Below are 22,393 nucleotides of genomic sequence, written 5' to 3'. Positions count from 1 at the left end.
CGTTTTGCAGACGATACAGTAATAATAACAGATAACAACAATGATTTACAGAACGTAATGCAACGCCTTAATGAACGCTGTCATGAGTACGGACTGAAGATGAATTTAAAGAAAACTAAATGCATGATCATAACTAAATCAGCACACGTAAACATCCAATTAACTATTGAAGATACTGTGATTGAGAGTGTGGATAACTACAAATACTTAGGAACATGGATAACATCAAATGTAGACCAAACCAAAGAAATTAAGACACGTATTGAAATAGCACGTGCATCATTCATTAAACTTAAAAAGTTTCTTTGTTGTCGGGATATAAGGTTAGAACTAAGCCTAAGGATGCTTCGATGTTACGTGTTCTCTACTCTTCTTTATGGCTTGGAAGCGTGGACGTTGAAACAAGTCCATTTGAAAAAGTTGGCCGCCTTTGAATTTTGGTGTTACAGAAGAATCCTACGAATATCATGGATTCAAAGAATGTCGAATGTGGAAGTAACTAGAAGGATAGGAAATCAACCGGAAATAATACTATCAAAAGACGAAAACTTGAGTACTTGGGACATGTGATGAGAGGGCAAAAATACGCATTATTACAACTTATTATGCAAGGCAAAATCCGAGGAAAGCGAAATGTGGGAAGACGAAGAACATCCTGGCTTAAGAACTTACGGGAATGGTTCGAATGCAGTAGTGCAGAGATATTTAGAGCGGCAGTCAACAGGGTCCGCATTGCCATGATGATTTCCAACCTTCGATAGAAGATGGAACTTAAAGAAGAAGAATTTACTTTCTGATTCGAAGTGTATTCGTAATACAGAATGAACTAATACATATAATCAAATAGTTACATTTTGAATAACGTTGTTGAATCTGAGATTTAGAAAACCATTTGCTTTTCACTGGAAGTAGATGAAACTTCTGATTATCATGTCATTCACAATTATCAATTATTGTTGTTCGATACGCGTTACGTGGTAATATTTATGAGAGGTTTTTAAGTTTTAGAGATGTGAGTAAAAGCAATAAGGCAAAATATATTTTTGGTGTTTTAAAGAACAGATTCAAATTTTTTGATATCAAAAATAAATTAGTAGGGCAAACTGGGGCAATCTTATGACGGCGTTGCTGTGATGAGTGGTGAATTGAATGCTCTCCAGGCAAAAGTTAAAACTATTGCATCACAAGCTTTATTTACTCACTATTATGCGCATATAATGAATTTAGTTTAACATGGTACGTGTAAAAAAATAAAGAGTATCGTCTTTTCTTGTCAGTTTAGCTCACCTAAACGGATTACTACTTTAGAACAAATTTGTTTCGAAAAAAGCGAACAGTTTGTCAGACGCGATGAAATTTTAAATCTTGGTTAGTTTTATCTAAGTAGATTATCTCTGGTAGTTTTAGTATCTGTAGCAGATTTTCGTGAACAGCTTTTGCAAGTTTTTGATTTTGTTATCGAAGGCGATGATTTTGAAAGTGGCGATACCTCGATCCGTGAATCAATCGGTTTGAGAACTTTATTAAATAATAATTACTCTTTTAATATTCTTTTAAATATTTTTAAGACAGAGTTTGCCCAAGATATTCCTTGTTGTTCAAAATCAGTCAACTGACATTATTTATTCCAAAAATAGAATACGAAAGCTGGTGCAAAATCTCAGAGATTTTCGTAATGATAGTAGTTTCCAATATATACGCAGTGACGTTTTGGATTCGCTTGATATTTCCGAACCATCCCAAAAAAGACAACGACATGATACATATCTCGAAAAACGAGTAAGTATATCTTAAAATTTCGGATACCTACTATTATATGCAAATAGACACTTACTCGTTTTTCGAATTTTGAAAATTTGCAAATTTTTGACCTCTTTGACGATTCAAAATTTAAAAGTTACCTTTGCCAAATTATTTCCAAGATATTTATTATTACAAGTTAGGTACTTAAAAATTATGCCGATCCAAATATTTTCAAAAAGTGGGATAAGTTACAAAATATGTGTATGTATAATTCTATGTAGTAAGTACTGCAATTCATTACAACAAACTGTTCATCAATTTTCTTACTACCACTAATTTCTGCCTCAAATAAACGGGATTTACTTGTCTCAAAAGAATCAACACGTATTGTCGAAACACCATGAAACAAGAGAGAATGTCAAGTACATCAAATAAAAAAAGCAAAAAACAACAAAATCTCCTATGATGATTTAAGCCTTTTAGTTTGATGGTATACCTATATGAGGAGACAAAAAAACCTTGCCGACCCTGTCTCCAAGGCCACGAGCCGCCACTGAGATCAACACAGAGGTCCATCGAACAAGCTATGTTAGGACTAAGCTGAAAAGAGGTAAACGAAAATAAGGACGTGTGACGCAGGACGAAGGTGGAAGATGCAATTGGAAAAATTGCGCAAATATAATGGAACTGGCCATGACAAAGCAATGAAATGTGGACGCGAAACATTATACATTGGAGACCACACGAGCCCGGTCATACTAAAGCAAAACCAGAAAAACGATGGCTAGACGACGTCAAAGCAAAAATGGGTAGATACTGGCACTAAATAGCACAAAACAGAGAGAAGTAAAGAACTCATGGGGAGACCTTTGTCCAGGGATGCAAACAGACTGAAGAAGAGGACTATTTAAGCTACATTTGAATATGCAGCCCGCACAAAAAAAATTATTTTGAACATGGCCCGCCATCCGAAGAAGGTTGCCGACCCCTGATATAAAAGACACTCTATTACAGAAAGTAAACCAAAAATACACAAGTTATTTCGACCACATAGCCAGACAGAAGAACGGGGACCATGGAACTATTGGTGGTAGAAGGAAAGGTAGAAGACCAAAGACCAAAAAGAAGATCTCCAATACGATGGACTGACCAAATGAAGTCTCTGGTGGATAGATAGATATCTCATTGTTCAAGAAAAATAACTGGAGCAGTTTTGAACTGAAACTTTCAGCGATATTGATATGTGATATATTCTTCTTTAAGTGCCATCTTACAATCGGAGGTTGGATATCATCATCACTATCTTCACTATATCTACCGTTGCTCTGAAGGGTTCTATAGAACTGCATTTAAACCAGTCCCTTAAATTCTTCAAACATGACATTCTCCTACTTCCTATACTCCTTTCGCCTCTTATCGATATCTAGAGATTTAAAATTTCCGGAAAAATTGGGTGCAGGAAAAAACCTGTTTTTTCCGGAAAAACAGGAAAAAATGGAAAAATACGAAAAAATTGACATTTGTTACAATATATTAACAAATTCTTCATCCCGTATCAAAATCGATAAATTTAGTAGAATTCGATAGATCTATATTATCAGAAGTGCCTTTTGTCTTTAAGTAGGTATATAAAAGACGCAATATTAAAAAATATTGCCCAACAAGTTAACCAGACTGGTTCTCTTATCGAAAGCTTGCTAAAATATGTATGTTGAAAAACGCTACGAATTTTGTTCTAAGCTGATTCACTTTGCAGCCTCTTGATGCTCGCTTTAAAGAAGAATAATTGAATGAAGACCAACTAATGGAAGCCATAGACTTCATTTCTGAAATGGCTTGTTCACTACTAAACCTAGATGTAGGGAAGGTGGTGGCAAATCTAGCCCAATTTAGAACAAAAACTGGATTTTTTAGTCGAAATTCTTTATGGGATAGTGCAAATATGTAATACTAATCCCGTTATATGGTAGCAAGGTTTATGTACATCGCAGCCACTTATGCCAATTGGCTCCCGAATTTTAAATGGACCTCCATCTTCCGGCTCTTCAGAAAAAAACTGGTCTTTACACGGCCTCATATATTATACAAGCAAAAAAAATATATTATCACAGTGTAAAATTTATAAGTTGTTGCTATTCATTTAAATTTGGTTATAAACGAAAACCAGATAATTATTTTGACAAATGCCAAAGTTATAATAATTTTTGGATCTCTTACAGAAAATATTGAATTTTGGCGGTTTTTTCGTAGATAGTGTGTTGGTTTGTGTTCCCGTTTGGTTTTTTAATTTGTTATTTGCAGTTTAGAATAGTTTACTGAAAATTTAGTTCTTCTGATTAGGTAAGGTATTGGAAATTTTATTATACTATAGTATTAAGGTAATATGGACGATAAAATAGGCGGGGATCAGCCCCCGCCTAAACAGGATCCACCTGATAGAAGCGTTATGAACTCAGAAATGGATATAACAAAAAATAATGGTAAAGTTTATGATATCCAGAACAGGTATGCAGCAATAGATATAGGTCCCTTTTATGTCATTGTTGAACCAGTAGATAATAGCTATCGTTTATCACCAGTAAAAGTAGGTCATTTTCTTTTTAATAATTCTAATTTTAAAAACGAGGTTGTTGACATTAAATTAATAGGTAGAAACAAAGTAAAAGTTATATTTAAAACATTCCATACAGCAAATAAAATCTTTGAACATGAGGTTATTAAAAAAATAATTTAATTGCTTACATACCTATGTTTTTTAATCACAAGAAGGGTATAATCAAAGAAATTGACACATTTTTAACTGACAAATATATATTAGATAATATTGAGAGCGAAAGAAAAGTAGTACAGGTAAAAAGAATGACGAAGAAAATACTAGGCCCAGATAAGGAGGTACAATATGTACCTAGACAAATGCTTATCGTGACATTTTTAGGTAATAATTTACCACAATATGTAAAAATAAATTTGGTCAGGTTTGTAGTAGAACCATATGTTTATCCAGTGGTCCAGTGTTTCAAATGTATAAGGTATGGACACACAGCAAAGTACTGTAGAAGTACCACAAATAAATGTAAACGATGTGGCCAAATACACGAAAATGCAGACACTCAAGAATGCACAAAAGAAGAATATTGCATACATTGTGAAACAAATGGACATCAGTCTATTTCCAAACATTGTCCCAAATATTTGCAGCAGGTAAATATAAAAAAGATTATGTCACAAAAAAATTTATCTTTTAAGGAAGCGGAATTGTTAGAAAAAAATAGCAGTTACTCTAAAGTAACTTCTAATAATAGATTTGATGTATTGAACAATTTGGAAAATTTTCCACAAATGAGTCAAATTGATAACTCTGACATATCATCTACGCCAACCAGTTCAAATAAAAATTGGGTACCACGACCACAATCACAACCAAAAAAGCGTAAAGCTATTTCACCGATTATTATAGAAGAAACACCAAAATTTTCAAAACAAAATTAAAATAAATAATTCAATCTTACCTAATCCGCACAGAGAAGACTTTCAGATATACAAGGAAAAATTAGAAATGATAGTAATGCAAAAACTACCTATAATATTCGAAAATATATATAAAAAACTTAATTTAGATGCCACAGAAATGCAGGTTATAAAAGAGACACAAAATGAACTAAAAAATTTATTAGGATCTATTCCACAAGATGCTGTAAATCAAAAAAATGGATAAGGAGTTTAATATATTGCAGTGGAATGCAAAGTCTATAATAAAAAATAAAGCAAATCTTTTAAATCATTTAAACCAAACACAAAACGTTGATTTAATTGCACTAAATGAAATTTGGTTATCACCTAACCAAAGTTTTAGATTAAATAATTATAATTTTATAAATAAAAGTAGAGCAGATGGATATGGTGGCGTAGGAATACTTATAAAAGATCATTTTTGTTATTCTGAAATAAAATTTAGAAACAACTTTAATACAAAAATAGAAAATTGTGCAATATATATAGAAGACCTCAAAATATCAATCATATGTATATACATATAATCCACCACATGTACAAGCTACAAAAAATGATTGGACGAACATATTTACACAAATACAAGGAGAAAGTATAATTTATGGGGACTTCAATGCACATCATAGCATATGGGGCTCGGTGCACGACAATATTCAAGGTAAAAATTTAGCAGACGCTCTAGAAAATCTCAATTTTATTGTTTTAAATGATGGTAGACCTACAAAAATTACTAGACCAAATGAAAATCCTTCTCCAGTGGATCTAACACTTACTTCACCAAGCTTGATCGGTTACATAGGATGGAATCCTTTAGATGATACGCTAGGCTCAGACCACTTTCCCATAAGTACAATCTTAACAAGGAGATATAATAACAGCATAATACAACCAAGTAGAAAATGGATAGAATCTTCGGCCAACTGGGAAAACTATCAAAATATTTTAACACACAGCATGGAAAATGAAAGTATTACTTCCACTGAAGACAATTTTGAACAGTTAGTCTCTAATATTAATAAAGCAGCTTGTGAGGCAATGAAATGCCGCACAGCCGCTAGTAAGAAAAACACAAGACCAGTGTGGTGGGATAGAGATTGCGACGAGAAAGTGAGAGATAGAAAAGACGCTTTAAAGAAGTATAATAGAGTATCAAATTTTCAAAATTATATAGATCTACGCAAAATACAACCACAGTGTAAACTACTATTCAAACAAAAACAAAAAAAATGTTGGGTAGAATTTATCAATCAACTAAATAAAAACACACCAATATCAAAAATTTGGAATTTTATTAAAAAAATATCAAATAAGAATAACACTCACAAAAAACCTCCACTAACGCAATCAATTATTGAGGAATTATTAGATACATATGCACCAACTTATGTACCAAATATATTAAAGACTATTGATAATAATATGCATGTAATAGATTGCAATGAGCTTCAAATTCCGTTTGATCTTGAAGATTTGGAGGTTGCAATGAAAACAGCGAAGAATACTACTCCTGGATATGATTTTATTACCTATGAATTAATTTATAATTTACCCATAATAGCTAAGGAGCAATTAATTAAAGTTTTCAATAGTTGGTGGGTAGGAGAGCAATCATTTTAAAATATATATCATACAACCATTATTAAAAGCTAATAAAGACAAAAATTTATCCAAGTCATATCGACCAATTTCTTTAATGTCATGTATAAGTAAAACCTTTGAAAGATTAATCAAAGCTCGATTAGAATCGTTTTTAGAATCAAATTGTATTTTACCTAGTACACAGTATGAATTTCGCCGAGGTCTTGGATCATTGGATGTAGTAACAAAGCTAGTTACAGATATACAAATTGCGCTGTCTAAAAATGAGTACCTAGTTTGTTTGTTTCTGGATATAAAAGGAGCTTATGATTCAGTAGATCTTAACATACTAAAATATAAAATGTGTTCACTTGGTTTCAATAATGAAATCTGTAATAATATATTAAATCTATATACTAATAGAACAGTATGGTTAAAAGATCATAGAAATATACTACACGGACCAAGAGTTGTAAATCAAGGTCTGCCACAGGGTTCAGTATTAAGTCCAACATTATTCAACTTATATTCTGCTAGTATTCATAGTTTGTTTGACGAAAATATTAAATGTTTACAATATGCAGATGATATCTGTATATACTCCACCCAAAAAACCTACGACGACTGCCTACGATCATTGAGGCATATAGTTGAAATTATTATACAATGGACAAATGAAAATAATATGACAATGTCCACAGAAAAATCCAATATTATGTTTTTCACCAGGCATAGGTTGCGCGCACCGGGAAACGTAACCTCGAGTGGGCGTACTATACCAGTGGTGAATCAGTATAAGTATCTAGGGATAGTACTAGAAAATAAACTTCTGTGGACTAAACATATTCAATACATCAAAGGTAAGTGTGAAAAAAAAATAAATATACAAAGGTGTATTACCAACAGAAAATGGGGTGCAGATCCCAAAACAGCTTTATTGTTCTACAATGCTTGTATTCGGTCAGTCGTGGACTATGGGTGTTGGATATATGGATCAGCAAGCAATACGAACTTAAAAATTTTAGATCGGATACAATACAGATGCTTGAGAATATGTTTAAGTGCAATGGTATCCACTCCAATAAACGTTATGCTAGCAGAGTGTAATGAAATCCCATTAAATTTACGTAGACAATTTTTAGCTCAAAAATACTGCATAAAGCTAAGAAACACTGAGTCAGACCTTTTAACAAATCTGGCTTTATTAAACATGGAAAACTTAACTAGTAAATATTGGAGAATAAAAAATTCACCACCACTAACAGATGCATTCATTGAAACCAGGAATTATACAGATTTACACAAGAGTAAATTATTACCAATTTATAAATTTCCGTATAAAACTTTGATAAAAAAACCCAGAATCATAATTCCTAAATATACAGAATCAAATCATTTAAATAATATTTTAGTAAAATCTATACTGAGCGACTTTGTGGATTACACAGTAATTTATACAGACGGTTCTAAAAATCAAACAGGAGTAGGATGTGCTATGTATGTGCAAAATACCCATCAACATAATAATTACAAATTATCTAGTATTAGTAGTATTTTTACAGCTGAGATTATAGCCATCGAAAAAGCTCTAGAATGGATCAAAGAGAATAATATTGAAAAAGCTGTGATAATAACAGACTCCAGATCTGCAATATATGCAATTGAAAATACTGATTTTAGTTCATACAAATCAAAAATTTTATGTAATATAAAAAATAATTTGTCCAAAGTGGAAGTAGTATTTATATGGGCAAAAGGGCATGCCGGTATACTGGGTAATGAGAAAGTGGATGAGTTGGCCAAAGATGCAATAAAAAAAGGTGAGATACTAACTCACATCTTATCGACAGATGCAATAAATGACGTCAAAGTTAGAATAAATAAAATATGGAAAAAAGATTGGAAAAATATTACAAGCATGTCAAAAAATTTATATTTTTCTTTACATCAAGAACTTCCTCCGCCACCTGAATACATATTTAAATATAACCTGCCAAAGCAAGATATTTCTACTATCGTCAGATTAAAAACTCGACACGGGAAATATGAGGCACATCTGCACAAATTAGGAATAATTAATTCATCAGTATGTTTTTGTGATAATGTTTCGATTAGAGATTTAAACCATATTTTCTTGGAATGCAAAATTAACGAGAGATATATAAATCAATTATATTACAATTTACGACAAACACAAGTTCATTTTCCAATTAGTATAGAATATCTACTAAGTTGTCATAAAATGGAAATATTTAAATTACTCATAAACTACTTGAAAGAAACAAATATAATCATTTAAGTGAAATATGTATAAATATAACAAAACTAATAAATTGAGGTAAAAATAAAATAAAAATCTGTGGCTAACGGACTCGCATCCAAGCCATTTTTTCTCACACACACACAGATAATTATTTACGATACTAGACTAGATCCACTTTTAAAAGAGACTGACAAAAATCATGTTGTGTTATCCGTTCAGGATGGTAAAGCGGAGATCGAGTCTGAATCAGATGCTTGGTCTGAAGATTGAGATTCAGACTCAGATAAAAATATACCACTGAGCAATTTGGTTAAATAATGTGCTTTCTACTTTTGAAGTTTCGGTTTTGACACTTACAATTAAAGTCTCTTAGTTTAAGTACACTTAAGTCTCAATTAAAAAATATTTTCAAATTTTTCCATTTCTTCCAATTTTTTCAATGGTCTGGAAAAAAACGGAAAAACCTGTTTTTTCCCAATTTTTCCCGTTTTTTTCCGATATGTTAATTCTCTAGATATGCGATATGCATATCAATATATTATAGTAAAGCAACTATGGGAGCTCTTCGCAGCCCCAAGGTAGTAGGTTTTAGACTAGTGTGGCAATAGTGAGAAAAACTCACGACTACCACAGCATAACACTGTCACGCATACATTTGTATCAAGTTATTGGGAATGTAAAAGCGCACGTTTATAGTGAAGCCTCGTTGCTCGCCAGTCATCTCAACGCGCATCTGACATCTCGCCAGTTCTCAGTATAAGTTCCCAAAACATTCAACCACTAACTTTTTTATAAATGCCTATAACATGATAGAACATTATGGAGAACTTAAAGGAAAGCAAATATTTGTGAAATATTTCATTATATTATATCAATATTGAGAATTCCGTTTAAAAGAAGAAGAGCTTAGAAGCTACGAAGTACCTTTATTTGTTGCCTCTTTTAATAGTCTAAGAGCTAGAGCCGAAAAATCATCGTCATAAGTAATACGGAGTTTGGCATGTGAAATGTGTCTATTGTATATTGATAATTATGACCCCTTTCAGGCTGACACCTCAGTGGATACAGGAAGTAGCAATAAGGGATGAAAGGGGAAAGTTAGTGTAGTCTTTAAAGGTTTTCACCTCCTATTTTGTTAAACCTCCATCGATTTGCATGAAAATTTTTGACTAGTTAGAACATACCTCAGGAAATAAAAATGATTTGGTGCCAACTTGCACTTTTACCCTGGGGGTGGATATCACCCCTTCTCGGGGAGTGAAAACGATTTTATTAAAAATAACCTCACAAATCGATAAAGGGACAAAAATTATAAGCAAATTTTGTTATATCATGTTATTAAAATAAATCAATACTTTTTGAGTTATTAAAGATCAAAGATTTGTCTATTTAAGAGCATATGTGTGAAGTTACGGATGATAAAAAGAAAATAATAATTAATTATAAGTTCTTCTTCTTTAAGTACCGTGCCCAAATTTTTAGGCGTGGGTAGCTTCCATAACAATTTGCCGATATCGTTCTCGATCTTGTGCGGCATGTAACAATTGATCTGCTGATAAGCCAGTCCATTGACGAAGGTTTCGGAGCCATGAATATTTCTTTCGACCAATTCCTCTTTTTCCGTCGATCTTTCCATTGAGTATTAACTGCAGCATCCTGTATCTGCTACCTCTCATTATATGCCCCAGATATTCAAGTTTTCTCTTTTTTATCATCTTCATTAAGTCACCTTCGCCTTGACCTACTCTGTTTAAGACTTCTCTGTTTGAAATGCGTTGAACCCAAGATATTCTGAGCATTCTACGATACGACCACATCTCAAATGCTTCTAATTTGTTCATCATGTTAACCTTCATGATCCAGGTTTCACATCCATATAGTAATACAGGATACACATACTACGGATACACATACTACAGGATACACAATTATAAGTTACTAAAATATTATTTTTATATTATTTCGATATTATAAATTTAGCAAAAGTGTATTCGAATATGTCAAATGCACCCATAATTGGACACCCACAGTTTCTGGATATATTCAGTTTATAATGAAAAAAAATTCCATTAAATATCGAAATAATATAAAACTAATATTTTACTAACATACAATTAATTAACATGTCATTGTTCTTTTAATCATCCGCAACTTCACGCATATTCTCTTAAATAGACAAATCTTTGATCTTTAATAACTCAAAAAGTATTGATTTATTTTAATAACATGATATAACAAATTTTACTTAAAATTTGTCCCTCTATCGATTTGTGACGTTATTTTTAATAAAATAGTTTTCATCCGCGGGAAGGGGTAGTATTCACCACCAGGGTAAAAGTGCACGTGGCACCAAATCAGTCTTGTTTCTTGAGGTATGCTCTGACTAGTCACCAATTTTCATGCAAATCGATGGAGGTTTAACAAAATAGGAGGTGAAAGCCTTTAATGACTGCACTAACTTTCCCCTTTCATCCCTTATTGCTACTTCCTGTATCCACTGAGATGTCAGCCTGAAAGGGGTCATAATTGTCAATATACAATGGACACATTTCACAGGAAAAACTCCATATTACTTATGATGATGATTTTTCGGCTCTAGCTCTCCGTCTATAATTTATCCTCATCATTAATAAAAATCCGATATTGAATTAACCTTCAAATTTTACGATGTTGCTTTACCTTTTTGTATGGGATTTATTTATTCTCAATTACTAGCCAACTATAAAAATGTTTATTTTTTCCTTTTACTGCCATTTTTATTTTGCTTCACTAACAAGAACGCAGTTTAAAGCGTTTTACTTTCCTGTGTTTTATGTAGCGGAAAATAGGTATCAAATCAAGCGTATAATTTTCTATTAAAAATATTTTCTGTTGGGGTTACTCCGATAACATTCTTTTGAGGTTCACGACAATAAAAAGAAATATTATATGCTTAAAGCAATAGAAATTTATTTTCCCAATATTTTGTGTCAATCATACCTTCTTATTGCCTTTTTATTATTTTTCACATCCATATCGTTTCCCAGTTTCCCTGAAAGCCATCTGTTATATAATGGTTGTATTAGAGCCAACTGACTTATTGTATATTTTTCAATTATTTACATATAATACTCATTGCATAACTCTTATAGAGAGATAAAAATATCACAATAGTTTTTACAAAATCTTAGTTTACAGACTCTATAAAATACGAAATAATCAATTACGATATTATTTATAAATTGATCAATACATACGATCAATACGAACAAAACATACGATCAATTGTTAACTTGCGAATGTAGGGCACATACAACGATGTGTATTTTGATGGCAGATTGGTTTCTGCTAGGTAAGCAATAACATATCATTATATCACGATAAACTTGACACAGTAACGAAAGAAAATATATACAAACATATTGATGCAAACGGGTCTACCCCAAAATCCCGACAGCCAAAATCCCGACAGCCACAATCCCGACGGCCAGAATCCCGACAGGCCAGAATCCCGACAGATTTGATAAGTTTCTTTTTAACATATAATTACATTTATTTCTTGTTTTTTATTTTTTGTTACTAAACAAAATATTTTATATTAAAAGTATTAACAAAAGTCGGAATTTTTACTTATGCGAGGATTGTTGCATGTCGGGATTCTGGTGTGTCGGTGTTTTGGCCGTCGGGATTTTGGCTGTCGGGATTTTGGCTGTCGGGATTTTGGGCGGCACCGGATGCAAACATGTTGATAAATAACAAGGACGCGAATAAATTGGGGAGAGTTAGTTTGATTTGGGTTTGCCTGAGAGTGCCATTTTGGTTACCGTCACCAACTAAGTATTCAGCCGTGTGATGAATTGCCGAAGTTATTTTTAACGTTTGCGTTAAAGTTAACATAACTATAACACATAACTATCTCCATAACTATAAAACGTAAATTCGGTGTGATGGATCATCCACCGTTATGAGATGAGTTCAGGGCCCCGTAACCGGGCGTGCAACGCGTGCGGCGCACGCGTGCGTAACCCCAAAGGGGCGCCAAACCGAAGGTTTGTTAAATAAGAAATATTTATTTTAAATGAGATAATCATTTTTATATATACAATTTTAATTATTTCATGAACAGCTAGAGAAATCTCAAAAATCAAATATCGTTTTATTACTGAAAAAATAATTATTCCCGTCCTGAAATGTTGAACTTACTCGGTCAAAAATATATTATATTTTGTTCTTCCTTCCTATTTTTTTTTTCTTTGATGTAGATTGAATTACGCTTGGCATACCATCCAATCGATTTTATAATAGGTTTATTCTAGCAAACAGTCAAACTAGTCAGAAACCGTCAGATAATAGTTGGTCGCTGAGAGAACATAATACAGTCACCAGTGCTATCCCCTCTACTCGCGCTGGTCCGCTATTCGCTGATGGTTTCAAACCGTTTGAAACTGATGCTAGAACAAACCTGTTGTAAATTAAAGCGACACTGAAAATATTGAAATAAAGATCAAATCACATTCCTTGACGAGAAGAAACATAAATTAACACCCATAAAACGCAATTTAGCAGTATTACTCCGACAAAAACACAACTTGCTAGATCAAGCAGTTTTACTCGTATAAAGTGAATCTTTTAAGCGGGCTCCACACTCTCGGCGAAGTTACTTCGCCAAAGTTGACCGAAGTCCGAAGTACCCTCTCTACACACTCGTTCTACTTCGAGGGGAAGTGCGATACCGACAAAGATCCCTTTGACTCGGACGCGCCAGACCGACAGAGAATGGAAGTAGAACGAAGTGAAGCAAAGTTACACAAGGTGGCCGTCTACACTCTCGTACTTGTTGAAACTCGATTGACTTCGGCGAGAGTGTGGAGCTCGCATTACTCGAATTTATGATAATTATCCTTAAGTAAACAAATACTCTATGAATTATGATTATGTATTTGACTTGAGTATCTTTTCCCTTCTCGTCTATGCGTTTATTAGGCACAAACATTATTTTTACTGTTACCGGTGAACGGGTGATTTCCTGCAGTGAAAGGTTTAAAATTTTATTTTATATTGGTGTTAATAATTACCTACGACTATTATTGCAATATCCGTTGGGTTTGTTCTGCCCTGATTTTAAACTTTTGTTTTCGTGTAAAAAATATTGGACAATCTTTTTTATTTGTTGTTATTTTAAGTGGTGTGGAAATTAAATTAATTGTGAAAATGGTAAGTATCATAATCATTGCATAGAATAATAATAATTTATTTTAAATAGTTATAATCGGGATTCCTCTAATAAAATCCACAATTTACAATTTATTTTGAAAAAAAAAGAAAATAATTAAGACATTGTGTCTGCGTAACTTGGAACCATATGGGAAACTTTTTTATTATTAATTTTACGGAAAAAAGTTGTTCTTCATAAAATGCGTTGCATAGTCCTAAGTCTAAAAACTAAAATGCAACCAAATATAAAATTGTGTCAATCTTCTGAGTATCAAAAATATGAATTTCGATCAAGATTACCTTTTATTTTACAATATCGAAAATTATTATTATGAAAAGTTGTTTTGAATTTCCTAATTAAAAACTATGTGTTAATATGCAATTACATCCTTTTAATTGAATTTTTTTTCTTAAATTACAGATACAAATTGATTAATTAATTAATAATAATAAAATATTTATCACATTATTTCTAATAAATGAAAAGGGCGTTGTTGATAAGTACAATTAATGTACGATAAAAAGTTCTTTCTAAAAAGCCTTGCATGGTCTAAAATCTAAGATGCAACCATTTAATCCTGTCAATTTTTTTCAATTTTATATGAGATATAATGTAAAACAATATGAGTTTTGATCAAAAGTAAAGTGCCTTTTAGATCACAATACATTTCAATTAAAAGATGTAATTTCATATAGAAATATAGTTTTTAATGCTGAACAACTTTTCAATATTTTAAAAACTAAACGTACTTTTCTCTTGACCGAAATTCATGTTTTTTGACATACCTAGTATAAGGTTCATAAATTTTGATATTTGATGGCTGCATTCTGAGTTCTAGACCGTTCAGAACTTTTTATGAAGAATAACTTTTTTTCGTAAAATTAATAATAAAACAGTTTCCCATATGGTTCCTAGATATGTAGACACCCTCTATAAAATTTGTTTGAAAACTTTGAAATGATAAAATATTATTGTTTATTTACTTAAATGTATATTTTTAATTTAATATGCAGGGTGCTTCATTAATGTTGCAAAAAATTTAAGAGGAAAGGCGCAAAATGTCGCCTGTCAAAATTTTCAATGAGTTTTAAATGTATTCATTTTTTTCGAATCCTGAGAAAACTAATAAGTATTTTTAAAAAATTTAAAAAACGCAGAATGAACGATAACGTTATTGCTGAGGGCCGACATTCCCTTAAAATAAATAAAAAGTTTCTTTTGAATTAAATGTTTGAAATTATTAAAAATCACACTAAATTTTCTCTTTTATTTTCACCTCTGTAACTTATTAAAATAAACATTATAGAAGTTTTCAGGGACTTTCGGCCTCAGTACTGATGTAGTCTTTCATTCTGGGTTTAAATTTTTCAAAAATATTTATTAGTTTTATACAGGATGAGTGGGGAGGAACGCACCAAACTTTAAGACTGTGGGTGTTAAAATTTTTCTTACAAACTGACGATTTATTTATTGCTCTAAAACCGGTTGAGGTGTGCAAATAAAATTTGGTGAGTTTTAAGACATAGCTATTGCGCATGTTTTAACACACAAATAAGAATTTTATATTCACCATTGGCGCGCGTACGGGTAATAGTCTGAAATTTTTTAAAGATAAAATGGTACGCCACTGAAATTCTTCAAATTAAAAAACTTTCCTGAATTCCTTGTTCAATTTGTGACAAAAAATCTATTTTCCCTTATTTTTATACGACGCTTCGTTTTAATGCAAAAAATAAAACATCTTAACGCTTACAAAGTTTTCGACGAAGTTTCTATATGAATGCGTGTAGAAACTTATTTCGAATACTTTGTAAGCGTTAAGATATTTTATTGTTTGCATGAAAACGAAGCGTCGTATGAACAAACATGAAGATAGATTGTTTGTCGGAAATTGAACAGAGAATTAAAAAATAATTTTTAATTTGAAATACCTCAGTGGCGTGTTATTTTTTTTTTTCAAAAATTTTAGACTATTTAATGGTGAATATAAAATTCTTAATTGTGTGTCAAAACATGTTCACCAACTATGTTAAAACCCACCAAATTTCATTTTCACACCTCAACCGGTTTTAGAGCAATAAATAAATCGTCAGTTTGTAAGAAAAATTTTAACACCTCGTATATCGGAAACAAATGAAAATCGAATAACAACATATGAGTTATTTTTGATTATTTTTACGTATATTATACAGTCTTAAAGTTTGGTGCGTTCCTCCCCACTCACCCTGTATAGTAGATTTAAAGGGCAATAAAATATGTCCCGCACGCGGGCGCCAATCAGCCTTGCGGGGCCCTGGATGAGTTATTTCTTAGACGTTATAGATGGAAGAAAATGTTAAGTTGTCTAAAAAGAGAACCTTATGTAGAATCAGTACAGGTTTGAGCGAGAAAGAGAATCAGGAGAAGTTGGTATACCTACCCACGGCTACTGATGACCGAACAGCTGTTCGATGTTCGGTGTCGGTCGGTGGTGAATCGTAAAAGTAGATAGAAAGAACAAAGAACAGTACTTAAAACCCTTGGCTGTTTATAAATAAAAATTGCAACTTGTATCTCTCGATTTGATTTTTATATAATTTTTAAAATTGCATTACCCTTCTATTTTTAAATTATTAGCTTCCTTTTTCATTTTTATTATTATCTCACAATAAAACACTGAAAAACGTTTGTTTTCTATACTTCCACAAAATTTATTACAACTATGTTATTGCTACAGCTGTTTCGGCAAAGTGCCTTTCTCAAGTGATATATTTTACAATGTGTTTGCCTTTTTAAGTCTTTAACTGAAGAGGTTGAGGAGTGGGGAGCTGTTTGTCTCGAGTTGGTCATTCAGAATTATATCTGTATTTTTCAATTTATTAATTTCTATTGATTCTAAAAGTGATAGCTTAAGGCCTTTATTTTGAATATGTAGAATTTGAAACTCTTCATTGAAAGAATGATTATGATCTAGAAGGTGAAGTGCGTATGTAGAAGTGTCTGTTTTTCTATTGTTGAAAGCCCTTTTGTGTTCTGCTATCCGTTTGTCAAAAGTTCTGCCAGTTTGACCGATGTAAGTTTTCGGACAGTCACCACAAGTTAGTTTGTACACACCACTCTGTAGTTGCTTTCTCTTTCGGCTTTTATTGTTTTTAGTAAATATTAAAAAATATTAAAAACATTAAAAGTCGAAAGAGAAAGCAACTACAGAGTGGTGTGTACAAACTAACTTGTGGTGACTGTCCGAAAACGTACATCGGTCAAACTGGCAGAACTTTTGACAAACGGATAGCAGAACACAAAAGGGCTTTCAACAATAGAAAAACAGACACTTCTACATACGCACTTCACCTTCTAGATTATAATCATTCTTTCAATGAAGAGTTTCAAATTCTATATATATATATATATATATATATATATATATATATATATATATATATATATATATATATATATATATATATATATATATGTATCGGTTTTAGAACGTCTTTCGACGTTGTCCGATGCCTAACTTCTACGTCCTTCTATCATCCCATTGGCCCTCTCTAAGATCCCTTGCACTCATTGCTTTGGTTACCCCTTCTTTCCATGTCTTTTTGGGTCTTCCTCGTTTTTTGCGGTTTGGTCGTACCCACTGCATGATCTTTTTGGGCAATCTTGTGTCTTCCATTCTTTGAACATGACCATACCAAATCAACTGTTTCCTCTCAATGTCTGTTGTTAAGTAGCCATCTATTCCAATTCGTCGTCTTACTTCCTCATTTCGAACTCTTTCCCTACGGGATATACCTAAGGATCTTCTAAACACACAAATTCTACATATTCAAAATAAAGGCCTTAAGCTATCACTTTTAGAATCAATGGAAATTAATAAATTGAAAAATACAGATATAATTCTGAATGAGCAACTCGAGACAAACAGCTCCCCACTCCTCAACCTGTTCAGTTAAAGACTTAAAAAGGCAAACACATTGTAAAATATATCACTTGAGAAAGGCACTTTGCTGAAACAGCTGTAGTAATAACATAGTTGTAATAAATTTTGTGGAAGTATAGAACACAAACGTTTTTCAGTGTTTTATTGTGAGATAAAATGAACTTCCATCAAGTAACGGTCGAATCCATCAATTATTTTTATTATTGTTTTAATTTTATTAACTACGTGGTTTTAATTGTTATCTTAGGTCTATGTTTTTGATAATTTTGTGCTGCTTTATATTCGATATTAAATTTGATTTATTAAAGTAATAAAATGTTGCACAAGGTCCTGGGACAATCTGAAGCTGCGTTCTACGTTAAATATTCACTTGATTTCTATTTAAAAACAAATCAAAACATAAATCTAACCTTACAATCCTTAACATAACTACAGAGTTATCTCATAACTCGAGGTTTAACGTCGCGTTATGAAGTGACAGTTGATATATCAGATAACTCAAGAACTGTCAAGAAATAACGCAATAGTAGTTAAGTTAAATATGATACATCACACCAATTCGAGGATTATAACTTAACTACAGGATAACTTTACGGTAAAGATAACTTCGGTCATCCATCACAGGGCTGGTTAAATGTATTCAATAAATGTATTGAATTAAACAATAAAACCCCTTATCCTTAACCCTTAATCCATCATACTCTGGAACACTGTACCAGCTTATATAGATCTAATGTGATCTACTGTGGTTATGTTACTTAGTAAGAAGTTACTTAGTAGTCTTTATAGATAAAGAGCTTGTCGCCTGGTGAAATATTACTTATAGCATTCTTTATATTACAGAGGTGGTTTCTTCCGATAGCGCTTCTTGGCAGAGTACAACTTCCCCAGCAAAACCTATGACGCATGACAAAACCTACTATTTCTTACCTTATTGGGACAACAAACCGTGCATGCATATAAGATCCGTTTGGCCAGATCATCGAAGGAGAATGTACAATTCAAATATGATAACAAAGATTGTTGAAAAATTTGTAAGTATCTACACCCATATTATATTCTTGTTTTATTTATTATTTTTTGCCATTCTAACACATTCAATACTTTTACAATTACCTATATTTTTTTGTGAACTCATTTATTGGTGTTGACATTTTAATTTATTTTTAAGACAAAACAACATTATCCAAGTAATAAATTTATTTATATATTTAGGTACCACAATATTTTTTTCCTTATTACGTAAGTATGTTATCCAAGAAATTTTACAAATCATGTTACAAAGACATACATTCATCTTACGGTGGCTTTGAGTAACCGGATAATTTTATGATCTCGGTCTCAAGTATAAAGGGACTGTATGTAGGAAAACTTTAAGTGGTAATAATCTACCACACGTATAATTTCGTTTGAGAGTTATGCTTAGTGCTTTTAGTGATGCGAAAATTGTTTGGATAGTCTGTCGTAAAATGTTACACTCAAGTTTACTCTGGAATTAAAGGTTAAATCGGTATGTAGATACCGACATATACAGAGTAATTTACCAAATCTCTACTATCTGTTATGCACTAGGGTTAGTACCTACTAAAATATTTTTGTGAATACAGATTACTCAAAACAAACTTATACAACAAACATAAAAAATTACTTTTTTCGTACGACATACTATCTGTATCGTAACCTGTTTAGTTTGTACTAAAACGTAAATCTTCATTAATGTTTCTGATACAAAATCAACAAGGGAAAAGATTTTCCTATAGTCGGCTGTATACCATTTATCACAAAAGATTAGTTAAAATCATTTGTAAAAGGTATATTTAATTTTATAAAATCCCGTAAAAGAAATAATCAGTGCTGTTAACAGGTTTCACATGCTTGAGCCACCAAAATATAGGGGTGAAAACCCTTTAAATGTTATACAGTTGTAGAAAATTATTTTAATGAAATTTAATTAAATTTTAAACATCATACTTAATTTCATGTAAACATGTGTGTGTGTGTTTATGTTTCATTGGCACTGGTTTAAGCAACCAACTGGCCAGTCAATGTGTTTTGAATTCTCTCTTTTACAAAATATATGCTTAGTATCTAAATTTAAAACTATTAGTACTACTGTTTTTTTTACTCTGTTTTTTTTATTATTTTTTTTATTATATTTTTTAACATTTTTTTTATTACATTTTTTATTTTTTTTTTTTTTATTTTTTTTTTTTTTTTTTTTTTGTATATTTTTTTATCGCGCTAAGACCTAAACCCGATTCAACCTCGCGGAGGTTTAGATCTTAGTATCTTTTTATTTTATTTAATTATTTTTTTTTTTTTCTTTTTTTCTTAGAGCTTTAATTTTAAACAATTAACATGGTTGTACAAAATTTTATAAACATCTAGATTGTTTGATTGTAAAAGGTATATAAGATTAAAAGGAAATTGTACATTAACTTGAACTAGATTGGCAAAAAAGTTTGATATTTCAATAAAATGTAAAGGACATTTTAATAGCATATGTTGTAGATCAGCTAGCTCTCCACATAAACATTCATCATTATCTACAAGTCCTATTTCTCTTTTGTAGACTGGAGTCAGACAGTGATTACTTCTTATTCGACAAATAGTTTTGATAAAGCCTTTGTTGGAAACTTGATTAAACCATGTCTTGATGGGAAGTGTAGGCTGGATTTTTTTGTAATAATTTCCTTTGTCTGAATTATTGTATTGTTCCTGCCATTTCGTCCGTTTGATAGATCTCATAATAGAAATTATGTCTCCCATAGGAAGTTGATAAGTATGCAGAGTGGATTCCTTCGTTGTTGCTTTTTTAGCCAGATCATCTACTATTTCGTTGTTTTTTATACCAATGTGTGCTTTTATCCAACACAATATTATATTTTTGCCCGATTTCAAAGCTTCACTGTTCATTGCTATGATGTCACTGATGATATAATTTTCTGCAAAATTATGTACATTATATTTCAATGTCTTTACAATGCTTTGGCAGTCTGTAAATATAACATAATTGAGTTCTTTTTGATTAATACATATTTTGTATGCTTCTTTGATTGCAATGAGTTCAGCTGTGAAAATTGTCATTTTATCAGGTAATCTGTTGTTTATTTTTATACTTTTTTGTGGGTAATATATAGCATATCCAACTTTTCCTTCCATTTTTGAACCATCCGTATATAATTTCTGATAACTCCCCCAGTTTTTTTGTACACACTGAAGGTGGTCTATTTTAGTAAGGAAGTCTGTCGCACGAATATTACTTAAATGACAGTTAACTGGAGATAAATAATCTTCATAATTTAGCTTTCGAGACGAGCTTTGTTCAATTTGGTGTATGTCGCCAATGGAATTAGAAACGTTGAGGAAGCTTTCCACAACTAAAAGTAGTTTCTTTTTTTCCCAGTAATAATGAGTTAGGTATGAGGTGGTTAAATGAACGATTTTATTTAATAGCAGTTTATCGTTTACCGCTGTTTTAACTATAAATTTCTCACTTAGGTATTCCCTGCGTAATGAAAGTGGAGGTTCATTAAGCTCACATTCCATGACCAATATAGGTGTGCTACGAAGATAACCAGTGCATAACCTAAGTGCCTTATTTTTGATCCTCTCGATTTTTTGGAGTACAGAGTTTGATGCTGAGCCATAAAAAATAGATCCATAGTCTAAGATTGATCTTATCAAATTTCTGTATAGTAATATTGATATGCTTGGATCAGCTCCCCAGTTACTGACACTTACAGTCTTCATGATATTCATTGCATTTTCCATTCTTCGTAATATGTAATTTGTGTGTTCTTTCCAATTTAATTTGGAGTCTAAAAATACGCCAAGAAATTTTATTGAAGTTTTATAAGGAATACTAGTATTATCAAATTGTAGATGGCTTTGAGGAACATATCGTTTTTTAGTAAAGGTAACAATGGTTGATTTACTCTCTGATATTGTTAAGTTATTATCGGTAGCCCATTTTTTTATAATATTCAATGTCGATTTAAGGTAGTTATTACATCTATCTATTGACTTATTTTCTGCATATATCGCAACATCATCAGCGTACTGTAGGATTTTTATGTGTTGAGGAAGTTTAGTTTCTAAGTCAGCAGTATACAGTATATATAATATAGGACTTAGGATGCTACCCTGAGGTAGTCCCAAAGATGTGTATCGGGAGTTAGAT

At 31.8% G+C, this 22,393-nt stretch overlaps 1 protein-coding gene across 1 annotated transcript in view; it reads left to right on the top strand.

Annotated features, from left to right (window-relative positions):
• LOC126890248 (otoferlin-like) overlaps positions 1 to 22,393 on the top strand; it is a 224,148-nt gene that overhangs the window by 74,832 nt on the left and 126,923 nt on the right. The window contains exon 7 of the mRNA XM_050659104.1: positions 19,054 to 19,244. Within this exon, the coding sequence (XP_050515061.1) occupies positions 19,054 to 19,244 (191 nt within the window). The remainder of the gene's footprint in view (positions 1 to 19,053; positions 19,245 to 22,393) is intronic.

This window comes from Diabrotica virgifera, chromosome 8 (assembly GCF_917563875.1).
Source record: "Diabrotica virgifera virgifera chromosome 8, PGI_DIABVI_V3a".
NCBI lineage: Eukaryota > Metazoa > Arthropoda > Insecta > Coleoptera > Chrysomelidae > Diabrotica > Diabrotica virgifera.
This window is presented reverse-complemented; position numbering and strand designations above follow the sequence as displayed.